The sequence below is a fragment of the Hetaerina americana genome, unplaced genomic scaffold, assembly GCF_022747635.1.
Source record: "Hetaerina americana unplaced genomic scaffold, ioHetAmer1.1.p SCAF_7, whole genome shotgun sequence".
Lineage (NCBI taxonomy): Eukaryota > Metazoa > Arthropoda > Insecta > Odonata > Calopterygidae > Hetaerina > Hetaerina americana.
Genome location: NW_027287316.1, coordinates 72,076,483 through 72,095,309, shown reverse-complemented (window position 1 = coordinate 72,095,309; position 18,827 = coordinate 72,076,483). Strand labels below are relative to the sequence as shown.

The 18,827-nt window shown below is 36.1% G+C and overlaps 1 protein-coding gene across 3 annotated transcripts in view; it reads left to right on the top strand.

Annotated features, from left to right (window-relative positions):
- The first annotated feature begins 6,044 nt into the window (after positions 1–6,044).
- Hpr1 (THO complex 1-like protein Hpr1) overlaps positions 6,045–18,827 on the top strand; it is a 32,045-nt gene continuing 19,262 nt past the window's right edge. For all 3 annotated transcript variants that reach the window (XM_071595573.1, XM_071595572.1, XM_071595574.1), the window contains exons 1-8: positions 6,045–6,234; positions 6,393–6,466; positions 6,549–6,847; positions 6,947–7,042; positions 11,852–11,984; positions 12,797–12,902; positions 13,568–13,809; positions 18,161–18,290. In XM_071595573.1, coding sequence (XP_071451674.1) covers positions 6,187–6,234; positions 6,393–6,466; positions 6,549–6,847; positions 6,947–7,042; positions 11,852–11,984; positions 12,797–12,902; positions 13,568–13,809; positions 18,161–18,290 — 1,128 coding nt within the window. In that variant the 5' untranslated portion in view covers positions 6,045–6,186. The remainder of the gene's footprint in view (positions 6,235–6,392; positions 6,467–6,548; positions 6,848–6,946; positions 7,043–11,851; positions 11,985–12,796; positions 12,903–13,567; positions 13,810–18,160; positions 18,291–18,827) is intronic.

Here is an 18,827-nt window from a genome sequence, read left to right as displayed (position 1 = left end):
AATAATAAAAAATCTAAATTGTCTCAGTAGGTCCCATATTGATGAGACAAGTGGGCGGGAAGTGATAAACAAACTGGTGCTCCATAGGAGTAGGCAAGAACAGGACAGGCTGTAAATAAATACATTTATTTATCATAGGTGGTTACAAAACAACAATATTTCTGGTTAATCAAAAATATTAGAAACAATACGGAAGAGAGCTGTCCATTTAGGAGTGATCATGCATTTTTTATTAGCATAATTTATTGTACATAAATTGAATTTCATCATAATGTTAGCTTCTCTCCCCATGGATTAAAATCTTTGTGGTGGAAGGGCTTGTACCTTCTGATGATCCCTAAGAGTTTTGCTGGTAAGAGCAAAGATATTTGCTTCTGTTTGGGTCACCCATGTCAGATAGTTTGAAGGTTAGAGCCAGATGAAAAGTTGTCTGGGCAGCATCTGTTGTATAATTATAATAATATTTTTATTCATCCATGAGAGACAGTGCACAGTAATAATACTGGCAACTGTGAAGGACATTTCTAGTACTAAGTTTACGAAAACAGAAAATATTATAAATTTGGTCTCTAGAATTTTTTGACACTATAAATACCCTTATCAATGAGATATTCTCGGAACTTTTTCTAAACAATTAGTATACGCTCTTCTTTTTTAATACATCCTGGAAGGTTATTGCCCAGCCCTGCCCAGGATTAATTGGTTGACTTAACATGTAAGTTGTTACCTTGTCTGGTATAATACAAGTGGATGCTATTTTTCATTTCAACGTTAGCACGACATTGTTTCACAAGTAATACAGATTGATTAATATTTACTCAAGGAGTGGATAACAACTATTATTTTATCAAAAGAGGTCGACAGTGGGCATAATAATTGTGATTACACATTACTCTAGCCATCTTTTTCTGCATCTTCAATACACTGATAAGGTGAGAGGACAGACCCCACAATACTATGCCATGCCTAAATCTTGAATAAAATAATCCAACCCAATATTACCCAAATTACACTTTAAAGAGAAATTCTTCTCTAGGAAATCACCTTGCTTTTGCTATATGATTCCAAAATGAGACTCAGGAGAATGTTTATGGATTAGATACCTATGAAGAAGGTTTTAAGGAATTTAACACTAAATTCTCTATCATTTTAACGTTTTTTTCCTACAATGCAGAGATTACAAAGGTTGAAAAAAAACCAGGTGACTGACGAAATCAGATGACAATCAAGAAGTCTCAAAGAACTGGTTGCAAAAACCAAATGTTATCATGAGCCAGCCTTATTGAAGGAATATTAAGCTTGCAAATAGAAATATAAAAATTTATTGGCCATAGCTAAGCATACCTTCAATAATAATAGAATCGTAAATGTTGAGAACAAATTAAAATCTTGGAGGACAATAAATAGCTTCAGACGACCCTTGCATGTCACTTCAATTAAATGATCCACAAGGAAATGTAGTAACCAATCATCATTACTTCACAATTATTTTAACAGTAAACAAATCAGCTGTAATGCCTAAAATAATAGCATCCCAAGTGGCGATAAGTCTCTCTTATATCCAAATCTGGAAAAAGAATTAGGTACTCCAGGAAATCAACTGCATGCAAACTAGTCCTAGAGAGGATGGTGTCCCAGGACCTGTGATTAAATTCTGCTATCCTTTCATGAAAGAGCACCTACCTTATTGAATTAATACATCTCTCTCTTAAGGTATTTTCCCAACACCTCTCAAGACTGAAAGTTATTCCTATTTATAAAAATAAAGAAAGCAGGAAAAGCCCTAATAATTACTGAAAAATTGTTATAATGTCACTTTGCTAAAATATTTCTAAATAGACTTAACGTAACACTTCAGTAAAAATGATTTATTATCAAGCCATCAACAAGGGTTCATGAAAAACAGTCCATCATTTCAGCCACATTTGAGGCCATAAACTTCATTTTGACCTCTCTTGATAATACGAAGTAGGTAACTGGCCTTTTCTTAGATTTAATCAAAGCCTTTGACTAAAAAGATCAGAGAATTCTTGCTAAAATATTGCAGTGTTATGGAATAAGAGGGGTACCTAGGCAGTGGATCATGTCAAATTTATAAGATTGAGATGGAGAGAAAGATAGTCTCAATAAGCCAGTGGTTTTGAATAAATTTCCAAAGTCAAATTCATTGGAGTGCCTCAGGGCTCTTTCTTAGTCCAGTACTTTTCTTAATTTATATAAATGATCTAACTCCAGTTTTAACGAGAGTAAGTAGGATTAAAACATATATTAGTTTCTGCAACCTCCATTAATAAATTTTATATTTCCTCATTCAACATGCTTGAACCAATAAAAAAACAAATAACAATAAAAAGTCAATGAGAGACTTTCAAACCCTTTTTTACTGCATGATGTACAAGCATGTACATACGTTTCAAGCATATCACAAACAATTTGGCTAACTTACCTTTTCCTAAGACCTAATGCATGGTAAAAATGCAAGTCTGTTAGGTAACAATTTTTGAGCTGCTATTATATTCAAACTGTACATTGAAAACATGGGTTTTGTTAAATAAAGGAGTAAAAATACATATATAGTAGTTTCTGTGATATTAAAAATACTGCCAAAAGAACTCGAGTGAATTAGATTTTGAATAAGATCTTGGAGTATTGCCAAGGTGAGCAAGGTTGTGTCACCAATGATTGGCGGCCAATTCTTGGTAAATAACCTACGGTGGTAATTATTAGGGGAGGCAACAGACAAACTATTAGTACAGTCAGGGATAGGTTGAACATTAGTAGAGGTGGGATATTCATGGCATGGGAAAAGGGTGTAGAGAAACCTGGCATTAGCCCTTGACAAAAGGCACTAAGGTGTCCAAAATTTAATGTCACCTCTGATGGCCTAGTCCACTTAACAGCCCAGTGAAGCATAGCAATAATCTCAGCAGATGTTGTGATTCTACAGATCTTCCACACTGATTACTTAGATATTCATATGAGCAACAGCCTGGTTTTTCTCAGTTCATATAAATAACAATGTTGTTCAGAGAGCTGGGACTATCTTACAAGAAAACCTGACACGGAACAGAATAAAATTCATTTGCAAGGCAAGATTAAACTTGGCAACTCTCACATTAACCAGAAGCCATATTTCGTCCACACTACCTGAGCTGTTTATTGGCAAATGGAAGTGAATGTGATGGCCATGACCTGAACAATTAAGAGTAAACCTCGGTGAGTACCTCTTCTTTTTCTGAATCAAAAACTATCTACATGATGAAAAAAATGAACATATCAGTCATGGACTTGATTGAAACTAACAAACAGGTTTGAACTTCAAAGATTCAGACATGGTCACTCAGTCAACATAGCCCTTCCTAATGACCCCCTTCTTTTTTTCTACAGCTAAAAAAATTATAGCAAACCTAAGTTAAAAAATTAGTTCAAATCTATGAATAAGTATGCAATTACCTCACTTGAGGAGTCAGCCAAACACCCAAGGCCAAGTGTGATGCATGATAGTACATCATAAAATAAAAGTATTAGTGTAGGAATGGTAATGTAAATTGTGAAACACCATTACTGGAAATGAATTCATTTTCGAGCAGAGTAAAATTTCCATTTGTCATTCTAGGTACTGCAGAATTCCTAGTAAATCTTGTATGACTGGTAATTGTGAAGATAGTTTTACCAACTGCTTTTTTGAGTCATAAGATATGCTTCACAAATTTTATTAAGCCGAAAACAAATTTTATTAAGCTGAAAACAAACTTTATTAAGCCAACAATACATTTTATCAAGTTCAATGGAACCCAACTCAAGAGCTATTCCTTCCACTGTTTATATCCATGTATTTTATAAGCAACGATTAATTATGAAGTAGGAGGAGCTAAAAATAATAAAAAAATGCAAAAATGATAGAAATATTTGTAGCAATCTTTCCCAATGTTTTTCTACATTACTCAAAGAATGAAAACTGTAACCATCAAGACCCTAGATATAGTTTTCATAGTAATAATCCATTACAAGTAAATAAATGTACTTATAATTTATATGCAATCCAAGTGCATAATCATAGTTATGCATTACAAAAATTATAGCTTTTCTCATCTCAATATGTCTCATTATTACACAGTAATGGCACTTTTAATGGTTTTATTCCATCTCTTTTAGATAAATATATATCTACTCTTGAAACCTCTCTCAATCATGTATTCCCCTATCTACAACTACACTTTTCACCTGTAAGTAATAAAGTATATAGTCCACCATTCTTGACTTAAACAACTCAAAAGACTTAAATAAGTCACACCTATGCCTTCAAAAAATTTCTCAAATTGGCAAGATAAAAACTTAGCTATTAATTGTAAAACTATACATGTGGGGATGTGGCAGTCCAGTAGGTAGGGTGCTGGGCTACTGCCTGGGGGGCTCAGGTTTGACCCCCAGGGATGCCTCAGCTTCATCCGAGATTAATGATATCTCTGATACCAGATCTTTCTGGGAAACCACAGGTGACACAGAGAAAGGAACAGATACCTACACTCTGATGTGTGGATTTCAATGCCTTTGGGCCTATTGATAGATGATCTCTATCCTAACCTATCAAGTAAACCTTTGGGTTGATTGTTGTGGTTATCTACTGTAGTAGCAATGGTGGCATTTCAAAAATACTCCTGAGGAAGGCGATGGGGAGCCACATTGGTTATATATCCCATGACCTCATGATGGACACAAATATGAATGAGTTCTGGTAAGCCCACTAGGCGCATATTGTGCCTGGCAGTAGGAAAGGCCAGGCACAATATGCGCCTAGTGGGCTTCCATAGTCATCAGCGAACTAAATCCATTCAAAGCAGAGACATAAATGGACCAAAACAGTTAAGATAGGGATTTAGGTGGGACCTTGTTGAGGACAGGGAAATTAAAAAATTTTAAGTGGGAGATGGAGAGAAGGAATATTGGCATTTTTTAATCTATTTAATGACTTCAGTGAGACGAGATACAGACTTACTTGTTCCATTTTCCACGTAACGCCTAAATAGTACATTTAAGAAAATTACAAAAACCCAAGCCTTAGGTGAAGGCACCCCTACCTAAGCGTGAATCGAACCAAGGTCTGCTTTTTTAAAACCTAGTAAATTTTATTTTCCTTTCATTGGTTACAATCCCATTCCTATCACACTGTTTTTGATGCATTCAGCAAAGATTTCAACCTCTAGGATAATTGGCTAACAAAAACTTGATAATCTGCGAACATAATTGTTTTCATTGACTCCCCACCAAGTTTCATTCCAATCTTGTTCCTTCCATGGCATTTTAACCATTTCATCTACATATAGGTTGAAAAGCATGGGTGATAATGAACACCCCTGCCTTACTTCTTATCCTAACACTGTCTACCTGCCACTTGTACCAGAGTAATTTGCCACATATTCAACTAATAAACAACCTATCACTAATGTCACCTATCCCTACAATCTACTTCTATTTTATGTAATATACTCATTAATTCTACTCAATTAACTTTGCCAAATACCTTCTCAATATATCTGAAATAAACAAACATATTCTGATTTTTAATGATTCCAAGTACCACTTTAACTGCGTGTGAAATCAAACTTCTCGTTCGATAATCCTCACATATCTTTCCAAATTCCTCCCTCATAAATGCTACGAACTGGTCTAATAAAACTCTTCTATCCTTGTTTTCCTAAACCCTGAAGTGGTCCCGGAGGAATGCCATTATCACCATGGCCTTATTTCACGTCAATCACTTTAATGCCCTTTCTATCTCATATTGAAGGAGACACGGTCTACGCAAGGGCAATTTCTTCAACAGTCAATATCCATGCCTGTAATATGCAAATATTTTACTTATGAAGCATGAGAAACTAAGAATAATAAACAGAATGCAATAATGACAGCAATATTTGGTAACAATCTTTAACAATGTTTTTTCATATTTACGAAATTCAAAAGGAGATTGCCCATTGATTTATTCATCATTGTAGTTTCAGTGGTTTGTGAAAGATGGGGGTAGAGGACATGGTCCTTCCCTACGGTTTTGTTTGTGTCAACGTTCGGTAGGGTAAATAAACGGTAAAGTCAGGTTAAATGAATGTATCCCTAGAGATTTTCGAGTCTATCAATCCATGTTATGCCGATGAATATCAACTTCCATTGGATAAATGATAAAACAAAATGGCAAACAAGTTGTGTTCATTTGAAACCATGAGAAGTGATTTTATGGTAAGTTAACGTATGCCGGTTGAAATTACTTAAAGTATTAAGCTTTTGAACTCGTGTCTGCATTTATTGATATTAAGTTGTTGTTTATTCCATGTATCTAGTCAATATGGTTTGTTTTAATTCCGATTCCTCATTTGCATGTTCTCATGAATTCACAGGCAAGTGTAAAACAATGCTTTTCGTTGGGTAACGTCGAGCCTTTACAGATTAAATATGCCTCCATAAATGCCAAGTAAGAATCTTAGTGTCTATTATTGATTTAATTCTTTTGAACAAGGGAAAATAAATCTAAGAAGCTATAATTTTATCCTCAGTGAGGCCGACAAAAGAAGTACTTTGGATCAAGTGATGCGAGATTATTTGATACAGCTTCTTTCCGACCCCAAGCATGATGTTTCAACGTGGGAAGGTTTTGTGCAGTTCTGTATTAAAGCCTGCAGAAGTGAAATGTGTACTGCATCTATTCCATTTTCCCTCCTGGGAGATATATTTGACGCCTTAACTTTAGAACACTGTGAGAAGCTATTTGCGTTTGTGGAAAACGGTGTGAACATATGGAGGGAAGAACTATTTTTTAGTGCCTGTAAAAATAATCTTCTACGAATGTGTAATGGTGTGTAGGCATTAATTCGTTAATCTATATACATTTTACTAGTTGACTATATTTAAAAGATTCTCGTCTGGTTAAAATTAATTGTGGTTTTCTTTCCAGATTTGTTGAGAAGACTTTCTCGTTCCCAAAATACTGTCTTTTGTGGGAGGATTCTATTATTTTTGGCCAAATTCTTCCCGTTTTCAGAACGGTCTGGTAAGTTGTTATGTTAAGGCAAACCAGGAAACTTAGTTCAGGCTTTCCCTATAAATTGGGGATTGTGTCAGATTTAATGTATTTCATGAAATCTGATTTTTTCCATTTCAAATTTCATGATTTACATGATTTCATGTCCTTACTATTGATATCGTTTGATATCTAACCAAACCTATCAGTTATCTATTCATCATTGGGTATATATACACATATACACTCAGTAGTAAGCCCTATATGGTGTGTGAAATTCACTCATCAAGGTAAGGGGGCCAGTTCTTTCCCTGTTCCGGTTATGGTTTCCGAGGAAGATCTGGTACCCGAAAAATAACAAAGCTTATGTACAGCTGAGGGTACCCTGAGAGGCTTGCCTGGGTCTCGAACTGGGACCCTCTGGTCAGTAGCCAAACGCTCTACCCTTCCAAGCTACGTAAACTGTTCTACCTGCTCTAGTTTTTGCCCTCCTATTTTAATATCGAGCTTAGCCTTTCTCTTTCTGGAAAATTGCATTACCTTGGTTTTATTAATATTGATTCTCGTTCCGTTTGTGTTGCACTGAATTTCCAATTCAAACATCAATGCAACCCCTTGGCTGACTGACAAACTATAGCTTGGTCATCAGCATATCTAACTGATTTTATGGATTCCCCGCTGTGTTTTATTCCTACTTCCAGTTCTTCCCATGCCTCATTAATCATTTCCTCCACATATAAGTTGAACAGCACCGTGATAATGGACAACACTGCATTACACCTCTTCTTAACACTGCCCATCTGGACCTCCATTCGCACCAGAGCAGTCTGAGACATGAACAGGTTGCGGATTAGCCTCCTATCCCTCCAATCTATTCCTATTTTCTGCTATGTACTCATTAGTTTTTCCCAATAAACTATATCAAATGCCTTTTTGAAAGGCTATTGTGGGATAAGATGGTAAAATCTGCACTCAGCTGGATTCTTATTTTGGATTGGGCACTTTAAAGTAAATATTTAGAAACCCCTTTAGCCAAATTTTTAGCTTCCTAGGTGGCCCCAGGTGTCTCCTATTGCAAAAAAGGTGTTTTTTCAAAAAAACAATTTTCCTGAGTGATCCTTTGCTTTAAAAAATCTGAAAAAATTCATGAATATACGTTTGTATGCCCAAAAATATTCAGATTTTTTTCAGATTTTTCAGATCAAAATTGAGCTCGGGAAAAATATTTGAATTTTTCAAAGAATTTTTAGGTTATGTAGGTAATTTTTGGCAAAATTCTAAAGAATTATTATTGGTTTATTTTTTCCGTTCTTTTGAATGGCGAGGTTAGATTTGCCATTTTCTCTCCGGAACATCCTCAAAATTCAAAAAGCCAATTTTTATTTTGGTGTTTACCCCCATGTTTTTAGCACTTATACTCAACTGCATGTCAGTTCAGCTCACACACAGTAATGACATAGTAGTAGTAGTATTTGGGGAGGCACCCGACGACCAAGGTCATGTGCGCCATAGGGGATGGACAGGTAAGGATGAAGGGTGGAGAGAAACCCAGCGTCAGCATTAGCCTACTCTTAATGAAAGGCACCAAGGGGTCCTCAGCTTAACGTCCCATCCGACGGACGGTGTACTCACTCAAAGTGCCCTACACAAAGCACCTCAAGTAGTGATCCAGATACCACTGAAAAATATTCAACGCTGCCGGGATTTGTACCCGGGTCCTCATGGTGGGAAGCCAGTGCGATAGCCTCCGCACCATCTCGATCCCCCCCTCTCCCCTTCCTGAACCCAAGCTGATCATCCATGAGAGCTGGGCAAATGATTAAGTAATCATTTGCCCTGCTCTCATTCTTTTGTTGATGGTCCTGAGAACCTTTTTAGCTGTGTGAGAAATAAAACTTATTGATCTGTAGGCCTCCTATCATGTGTAGCCTTAACCTTTTCCGGAAAGGAACTAACCCTGATCTCATAAAGTAATGTGGCCAGATTCCTTCCTCATAGATCCTACAGATCAGTCCATGTAGACTCTTTCTCCTACATTTTCCTTAGCCCTTGATTAGTTTGACAGGAATGTTTTCTACCCCCACAGCCTTATTTAGTTTCATCTTCCTTAATACCTTTCTATCTCATAGTCAAGTATGCCTGGACCTAAGCTATCTTCAGCTATATCATATTCTCTTTTTATGTCTTAGCTTACTGGCCTAAGTTCTTTATCATGCAGTCTTCCTATATATTCCTTCCATCTCTCTTGTATCTTTGCTGTTTCAACTATTATCTCACCCGACTTATCTCCTGTAAGCACAGATCTTCCCTTCTTACTTCCCGATAGTGATTTAACCTTGGGGTATAGTGCACCAATTACACTTTTCTTCTGCAATTTTTCCATATCCTCGCTCTGCGTCTTCCACCATGCTTCTTTTGCTTTATTTATTGCCCATCTCAATTTATTGTTTAACTCTTAGTATTCCTTTTGCCTAACTCTGTTTACATTCTTCCATTTTCTTCTCTCCTCTATCTTTCTAATCATCTCATCCGTAATCCATAGTTTCCTCGTCCTTATCCAGTTTACGGTTCCTATAGTTTCATTATACCTGCTGATACTCCTTCCTTGTCAATCCATTAATAACTCTACATTTTATTTCCTAACCCACCACCCAAGCTTTATCTTTTCAAAACAGATGTCACACATCATAACAACTAAATTGTGATCAGAGTCCACTACTGGGAAGCTTTGCGAATTGATCACACTGTTCCTAAACCTGTGCCTAATCATAACTTAATCTAACTGATATCTTTCTGTGTCACCTGACATTTTCCATCTATACTTCTATCTTTTGTGGTGTCTCAAACCAAGTGTTGGCGATGGCTAACCCCTGTCTCTTGCAAAATTCAATTGCTTTCTCCCCTCGGTCATTCCTCGTACCTAAACCATAGTCCCCCGCCTTTTGACCATCTCTTCCTTCAGTTCGCTTTGTATTCCAATCCCCCATCACTATCAAATGTTTCCCCGTGGGAACATATGCGTTATGTCCTCTAACTGATCTCATACCCTATCAACTTCTTCCTCCTTATGAATGTTTGGTGGGTGTATTGCTGAACAATCACCAAGTTCATCTGCTTTTTCTTTACTAGTAGTATTCTATCCGTTGCTCGCTCTATGGTGACTACGTTTCTTCCTACCTTTTTATTAAATATTATGGCAATCCCTTGTTAGCTCTCGTCCCCTCCTCTGTATATTACTCTAAAATTATCACTCCAGTTATCCCCATTATGCTTCCATCTCACCTCACATAGGACTAAAATGTCTTTATTTCCTCTTTCCTTCTCTCGCTTTTCCTGTTGCCTTTCTCAGTAGTGTTTTTAACATGACACCATCACTCAATGGCTACCCCAATGGGGTCAGATGTCTTTTCAGCCACATGGCTGAGGAACAGATGCTGTGTGGGCTACCTTTCGCCTGGTTCCTAACCTCTGACCTGTCTGGCATGGGTGACTCTAATCATTGCTACCTTCAGCACAGCTTAAGGAGTCATCAGATCAATGTTGTAGTCCGGAGGGAGGGATAAAATGAATAGTTTTATTTTAGAATGTTCCTGATAGTGGGGGTGTATTTGTTAATTTGTAATGTTAGCACAGAATCTAATGTGATGGATCAATACAGCAAAGGGTACTTGTAATATGGTTCTCCTTACACAAAGATGAGGTAGTACTTGGAAACTAATTTTCTCCTCTAAGACATTTAATGCATCTCCAAATACTGGGTAGTAGGCAATACCCAGTGGGAATAGGTTCTGTCTCGGATGAGTGTAGGGTTTCCTGCTCAGGAAAGGGAAAATTCTTGCTTAGTCTTTTTCCTATAAACTTGAGTTCACATGTATGTACAATGTTTTTGGAGACACTTAGTGCAGGTCGACTTGGATTTTTCCATCCATTTTTCTAGGCTGTAAATTCATAGTTACTTGGTACTTTTGTTCCACTGTTTAATTTTTTAAAATTAATTAATGGATTAAATTAATTATTGTTTACTTTTGGGTTAATATTGTTGATGAGAAATATATTTGCAGTTTTCACTTATCATATATTTTAATTCAACTAAGACTAATGTTTTTTCGTAGCTTTTGGAGCATCCAAGTCTACTGTAAAATAGCTCAGGTTATATATCAGGACTATTTGTTAGACAAGCAAATCATTGAATGGAAAATAGCAAGTATGTTTCTTATCATTATATGTTAGGTCTACCACAGCAGACCTATTACTCTGAAATGTGTGGGCTAAGCGTAAAAGATGGTATTAGTCAGCTACGTTGAGCGGTCATTTTTTTAAAGATGTGTATAGTTCCAATCCCATAAGTTTTAAATAATCCAGCAAATACATAAATCGAAGAATTAGCATAAGCATATAATGAAAGAGTTAACAGGAAGAAACTATGAAAGAATGAAAAGGAATATTTATATTTTACTGATCTCTTGAGTATTTCCAAATTTTTTTAAAAGTATGAATGTGCTGATAAAATTGATTTAATTGGATTTTGGTTTGTAAATATTGGCAGCTTATAGGTTAGCTTGGAAAGCTGTTGCATACCAATTCTATGATTGATGATAATTGATGCAATAAGTAATTGGAGTAATTTGGAATTTATAGTGTGATGAATTATTTTTTGCAAAAATTTAGTAGTGGTTAATTATTGAGGAGCATTCCAAATTTTTAGGAAATTGGCTATAGAAAACAATGAAATTTGTTGCTTCTCTTCATGGTTTTGAGTTTCTTGGGTTTAATTTTACGGTTCAATACATTCACTGTGTTACACATGTATGTGCTGCATTTAATGTTTACATTTTTCAGGACTAAATGTTGTCAGTGAATTTAATTTGGACAATATCACGGAGTTCGGAGCTGAGGATGAGGCAGATCTCAAAGATATTCTATCAGAAAAGGATGACGCAATGGAAGATGTAGATGATAAAAATGAGCCCAAGTATGTTTTACTTTTGTGTGAATAATTTTGTGTATAAATAAATGTAAAAATTGGTGGCACTGTGGCCGAGTGGGTAGACTCATTGTCTGTTGAATATAATATTCCAGATCAAATAAAAATGGTTTGCTTATCTGGTTAGAACTTTGTAGAAGCCACTGGTGCCACTGGGAAAGGAATTGGCCTCCTACATTGATTGTAAATTTCTTAAACCTTAAGGATATACTCCGGGGGCATTTTAGTTCAGTGGGGAGAGTACTGGGTTACTGACTGGAGGGCCCAGGTCAAAAACTTGATTGGTCTCTACATTCTCTTTTAAGTTCTCCTCCCTCTGCTTCTATTTCTAATTTAATGTATTTCTACTATTAGATGTTTAATGCAATCAGATTTAAAGCATTGGCGTATGCCTGATTCTGACATTCTGTTAAATATTATTTTCTGTTATGTTATTTCCTCTAGGGTTGATTTCTTTTTGTCTTACAGCTGTTTCCATGGCTATATTAAAATAATTTGACAGTTGACAAAACATCAACTTTCTGTTAGCCTTTCATTTTAGAACTCTTTATACTTCAGATCAGTTCATTAAATAGTAAGGTCATGGCTTTAAAATTTGAAAAACCATAGATGTTTCTCAAAATAAAGCAAACATTCAATTTTAAGAAGAAACAATTGATGATTTATATATTTAATACCTTTCATTGTTTGAAATTGAATATTCACTCTACAATATGTATACAATAAGTTGAATGAAACCATTTCTTCTCACCCTAATATAAAACTGTGTATCTCAATTGCTTTCATTTTTTGCCTTTTAGGTTGAAGATCGATTACAATCTTTATAGGAAGTTTTGGGCATTACAGGATGTTTTTCGGAATCCAAATCAGTGCTACAATAAAGTGCAGTGGAAAGCATTTTCATTGGTATGTGTGACATAAGTATTCTTAACCAAAAATCTCTCCTTTGATTTGAAAATTTTGGCTACAGTATGCAGTTGCATTAAATGCTCTTCTTATGTAGTTATTTAATGGTGAATATCTAAAATGTTTTTGTGGGGAATCATCTTTTTTCACTACCCTGATTTACATTAGGAAAATATCATGTATGGTGATGATAACATAGGGATGAAATCTTACCAGGTGCTAGGAGAATATATATTGGAGAGGTTTATTGATAAATCGTAGAAGAAATTATTGTAAAGACTTCTACCAAGTGGTTTTGTTGAAATGGGTGTACTTATTCATGTTTAATTTGTCATACATATTCCTATTATTTGGACAAGTAATTTACTGTAATGTTCCCGTTAGCTTCTTTAGTTGTGGAGCAACATTTTGCTGCAATAGGTTTTTTTCCTTACTGTTGGCCCATTCATATCTATATTTTAGTTCTGGATAGTGTAAACCAAAGTCCTTGTTTTCAACAAGACATTTTCAGTTGCTGAGTGGTAAATGAAACATCTGTTACTTGAATTTTGGCGGTGCTCAGGTATGGGTCAACAGATAGTTGGTCATCATAATCATACTCTAGCTCATCAACATAATTACATTCTTCGTGCTCTTTTATGGGATTATGTTTGCATTTCTTCCAGCATGCGTCCAATGTGTTGTCAGCGTTCAGCAGTTTCAAACTGGAGGATTTGCAGGGAAAAAGAAAGAGGCCTCAGGCAAATGCAAGAGACATAGATGCTCAGTCACAGCAGTATTTTGCAAAGTTCCTTACCAATCAAAAACTTCTAGACCTTCAGCTCAGTGATTCAAACTTCAGGCGATATGTTTTGCTACAATTCCTGATTCTTTTCCAGTACCTCAACTCAAGTGTGAAATTTCGACCGTGAGTACTCATTTATTTACTGTTTGTTATGGAAAATTTTTTCAGTAGTCCTAATGCCCAAATGGATTTTAAGTACTGTAACACTAATTGTCATTTGTAAAAACTATGTTTATACTTCAACCATGGGCTACTCACTTCATGGTATCATTTCATTTTTAATTTTTTTATCAATGTTGATAGTTAATTGATTAGAGATATCTTCCTGGAATTCTAGGTACCCCTACTCCTGCAAGCCTGAACTTGTTTACTTGGCATTATTTCCTTTTAGAGTTCTTCATACTTTTCACCAGCCTCTTTGCCACCCAAATCATCTGTTCTCTTCCTTCCTCTTCCATGTTTAGTAAACATTCTCTTTTCTGCAATGGCCTTCATCATTCTACTACCTTTCTATCTCTCTTTTGTCCACTTTTCAGGGCTTCTTTGAATTTCACCAAGCAACTTCCTCTTTCACCCTACCATGCTTGTAACTACTTGCGTGTGTAGTTGACTTCCTCTCTATCCAATTTATTTTTTTTAAATTTCTTTTCTATGAACACTTCTCAAAAACTGTATGTTCAGCATCTTACATTATTCTGAGCATTACAGCACTCTGCTCTGTATTAATGGCTTTTCGAATTCATTTTTGACAACTTTCATATACCTACCATGAATGCCCTCCTATTTGCAAATATTTTTTTCCCATAATATTTCTTCTCCACTAATCTATAGCATGAAATCTAGTTTTCCTCATAGTACTGCCCAAATATGTGAACTGCTCCACTTGCTATGTTCTAAATACATGGATAAATAAGATTTAGAAAATGTTCTTATTGACATTAACATTCCTAAAAATGGGGGAAAAATAAAAATTGTACAAGATATATTTCTTAGCTAGGCTTAGATAGGACTTTATGAAGCTTTTATGGAAATCACTTATGAAAGGTTAAATATCATTGTTTTTTTGCTGTTAAAGCTTCAGAAAACAATATCTAATGAAATCCAAATACTATTTCTAGGGGCATGAATAATTTTGCAGCATGCAAAAGTTTGTGATTGAAAATGCATATTTTACCAAGAAAAAGAAAAAAAATGCTTATTTTATTATAGCTTATGTGTAAAATTTTGTGAAATTTAAAAAATTTCAAACTGTAGTATCCATTTTAAATTATTTGCACCTAAAAATTTTAACTGTAGTTTCATCAGTTAGGATGCATTCTAACTGTTGTACAAAAACTGGCAAAGTGCTTTATTGCCCCTCGGGTTCTGTTGTTAACATCCCTCTTTTCTGTCTCTGGAGGGATCATACATCCTTGCTTCCATTGCATGAAGTTGTCCTGTGAAAGCTGTGGATGTGCACCTTAATCACTTGAGGGCAGTGATTTATGGTGCTTCAAATAGCATAATGCTAGAATCAGAAACAGTTTTTACCAAGTGAACCATTGACACACATAACCAACGTCATTAGTTATGTGCCTTGATGAAATAAACCTATCAACTACCACTGGAGTATTCAAATCACATGTGGTTATAAAATCAGCTGTCCATACAAACTAACAAGTCAACCATGAAAAGTAGCAGGCTTGTATTAATAGAATCAAAATTGTATTCTACAGGCGGACTAAGTTGACATTCATACTGTATAGACTCAAGTATAAGGTTACACTAAATAAGGTATTTTGGGTTTTTCAGATGTCATTCTAGTGTTAATACAGCAGAGGATCCTGTTTTCTTCTTTCTCTCTTCCTCATTGGTGTCTCTTCAATATTACTGCACGTGCAATTCCTTCAACTCATTAAACTGATACGAGGTCTGCTCAAAAAGTATCGGGACTTTTGTGCTTTTTTCAAATATTATTTATTTATTCATGAATATTTTTTTATCCCCTTCAAAGGAAGCCCCATTAGATGTTATACACTTGTGCCAACGTTTTTTCCAATCCTCGAAGCACTTCCAAAAATCATTTTTTGTGATCTTGTTCAGCTCTTCCTTCGATGCAGTCTTTATCTCATCAATCGTAGCATAGCGTCGTCCTTTCATGGGCCTCTTCAGTTTCGGGAACAAGGAAAAGTCACTGGGGGCCAGATCTGAGGAATACAGTGGGTGCGGCATCATTAGTGTGTTGTTTTTGGTCAAAAATTTGTGCACAAGTAACGATGTGTGAGTAATGGCGTTGTCATGGTGCAAAAGCCAATTTTTGTTCTTCCACAAATCCGGGCATTTGTGGCGGATTGCTTAGTGCTAATTGCGCATAACTTGCACGTAGTATTCCTTATTCAATGTTCTACCTACTACGTGGCAAGAACTCATGATGCACCCCGCCCCTGTAATCGAAGAAAACTGTAAGTAAAACTTTCACATTCAACCAAACTTGGTGTGCTTTTTTCGGTCTTGGCTCGTGCTGCAGCTTCCATTGCGATGATTGAGCTTTAGTTTCCTCGTCATTACCATAAACCCATGACTCGTCACCAGTTATGACCCTCTGTAGCGAATTTGGGTCGTTGCAGACAGAGTCCAACGTGGGTCCATTAGCAATGTTAATGCGTTGCTGATTTGGTCGAAATTGAGCAATTTTGGTGCGAATTTCGCGGCGACCCATGTCATGCCCAAATCATTGGTAAAAATCGAATGGCACAAGCCAATCAATATGTTTAGGTCCTCAGCAACTTCTCTTATGGTGATTCGCCCATTGGACAATACTGTTTTCTTCACTTCCTCTATGTTTTTGCCTGTTGTTGACGTGCTTGGGCGTCCGGCACACCCTTCATTTTTCACATCTTCTCGGCCCTCTGATAATATTTTGTACCACCGATAAATGTTGCTTCGGTCCAAGGTAGCTTCTTAATATGCCACTGTCAACATTCGGAATCCGTCCATGCACTTAATTTCGTTTTCACACAAAATTTGATACAGATTCTTTGTACCATTTTTTGGAACAGGCAAAAACCGAAGACAAGCCAAAACATATCCAAGCAAAACAGCTGTCAACTATTAACTAAGCATTCAAAATGGCCAAACTTTTTGGCACAAGTGAGAGACATGAGTACCAACAAAGCGCCACAAAAAATCAAATGTACGAGGGTCATCCGGAAAGTAGTACCCGTTCGTGCCGCATGAAGTGCTGACGACGCAAGTAGCCGCTGGACGAGGTCAGATAGCTTCAGTGGCTTGTCTGCCTTCTCTGAGCCAAGTTGCGTGACGCTAGCATTGCCTGTGTTGTTTCTGTGATTGTTTACAATGTTTAAAAAAATTGAGAACGCCGCCAGTTGTGAAGTGAGGGCAGTGATTAAATTCCTCAATGCAAGAAACGTTCGCCCATGTGATATTCATCGCCAATTAAAGGAGGTGTATGGAGACAATGTAATGGACGAGTCGTCTGTTCGGCGGTGGTGTCGCAACTTCAACATGGGGAGGGGGAACACACACGACGATGAGCGTTCGGGGAGACCGTCTGTCATTACAGACCAACTGGTGAGCTCAGTTGACGAATTCGTGAGGAACGATCGGCGCGTCACGATTGATGACATCTGTGAGCATTTTCCCAATGTTTCTCGAACAATTGTTCATGAAATTGTTAAACACCATCTGCATTATGCAAAAATTTGTGCAAGATGGGTCCCTCGCGTATCTCAATGAGCTGGCGGCGAAGGACTATGCAGCAGGAATACAGAAACTTGTCACACGTTATGACAAATGCCTTAATTTGCTTGGAGATTATGTTGAGAAGTAGTTTAAAGTATCCTCTTTCAAATAAAATTTTTTATGTTTGTTAATATTTACTTTTGTGTCTTTATTTCACGAACGGGTACTACTTTCCGGATTACCCTCGTATGTAACCAGCGAAAATTCAAAATTCGGGATATTTTTTGAACAGACCTTGTATGTTTTGTTCTGATCCTAATTTAAGTCACTTCACAAGTGCAGAAATAATTGATTTTGTCAGTTATATTTATGATTAATCTCTAATTGAGATTTGCAGGTTATCAGGTATTTATTGAATACTTTTATTCCGTGTTGTTTATTAGTGGTTTTCTAAATAATACTGGTATCCACAAAGTAGTTTAGTACAAAAAATGGTGTAAACATATTCATATTTGTAATAAAAACATTATGGAAAATTGTTCAATTAGTTCAGATTTTTGTGTCACACCCTATATATTTATTTTATTCATATTTTAATTATATTTTATTTTTTCTCTAAAGTACTGTTGTATTATGCTGTATTTGCCCTTATCTTTTTTTGGAAATAATGGGACAATCATTAGTGTGAGCATCTGCTGTGTATTATCTCTCCGCACTTTCCTTAACTAAATAGTAAAAATGTTATGCTTTCTTTTAAGAGTAATTTTTATGCATTTTCTATGTATTCTTTCAGGGAGATTCATGAAATGAAACCAGAACAATCGGATTGGGTCAAAGAGACGACTGATTTAATCTATAGGCTACTTGCAGAGACTCCACCTGATGGTACTGCTTTTGCTCAGGCAGTGAGACACATTCTTAAGGTCTGTTATGTTAACATTTAACTTATTTTTAGTGAGTTATTAGCAGTAATCCATAAGGGAGGACTATATTCTGTGGTGACTGTCATAATGTGTAACTCGAATGATAACTTGTGATAGTCTGTGAAATTTTAATAAGTTAATATGGCCTTGGTGCATTTATCTTCTGCAGAGCCTTCCTCATCAATTACCATTTTTATTGCATCAATTATTTTCATTGTTTTACATTATGCTATTTTAGTGTTAATCCTTGAATGTGAATTTTGTTAAGTTAAGAAATGGTTTCATTTGCTCATGAATATTTTTCAGGCTTTCAGTTGATTAATGAGAATGATGCATTTTTAATGTCTAAATTGCTGATGCCTTCACCACTGTTAGCATTTTGTATGTCTCAATGTCCACTCGAGTGCTTTAGCCTTAAACTATAGAGGCATCCTCTTAAACTCTGAAATTTTGGGGGCTTTAAAGGAACAAGATGTTGTGACAAAATACCGTGCATACAATGCCACAGGTATTCGTAGTCGTGCGGGGTGTGCTGCA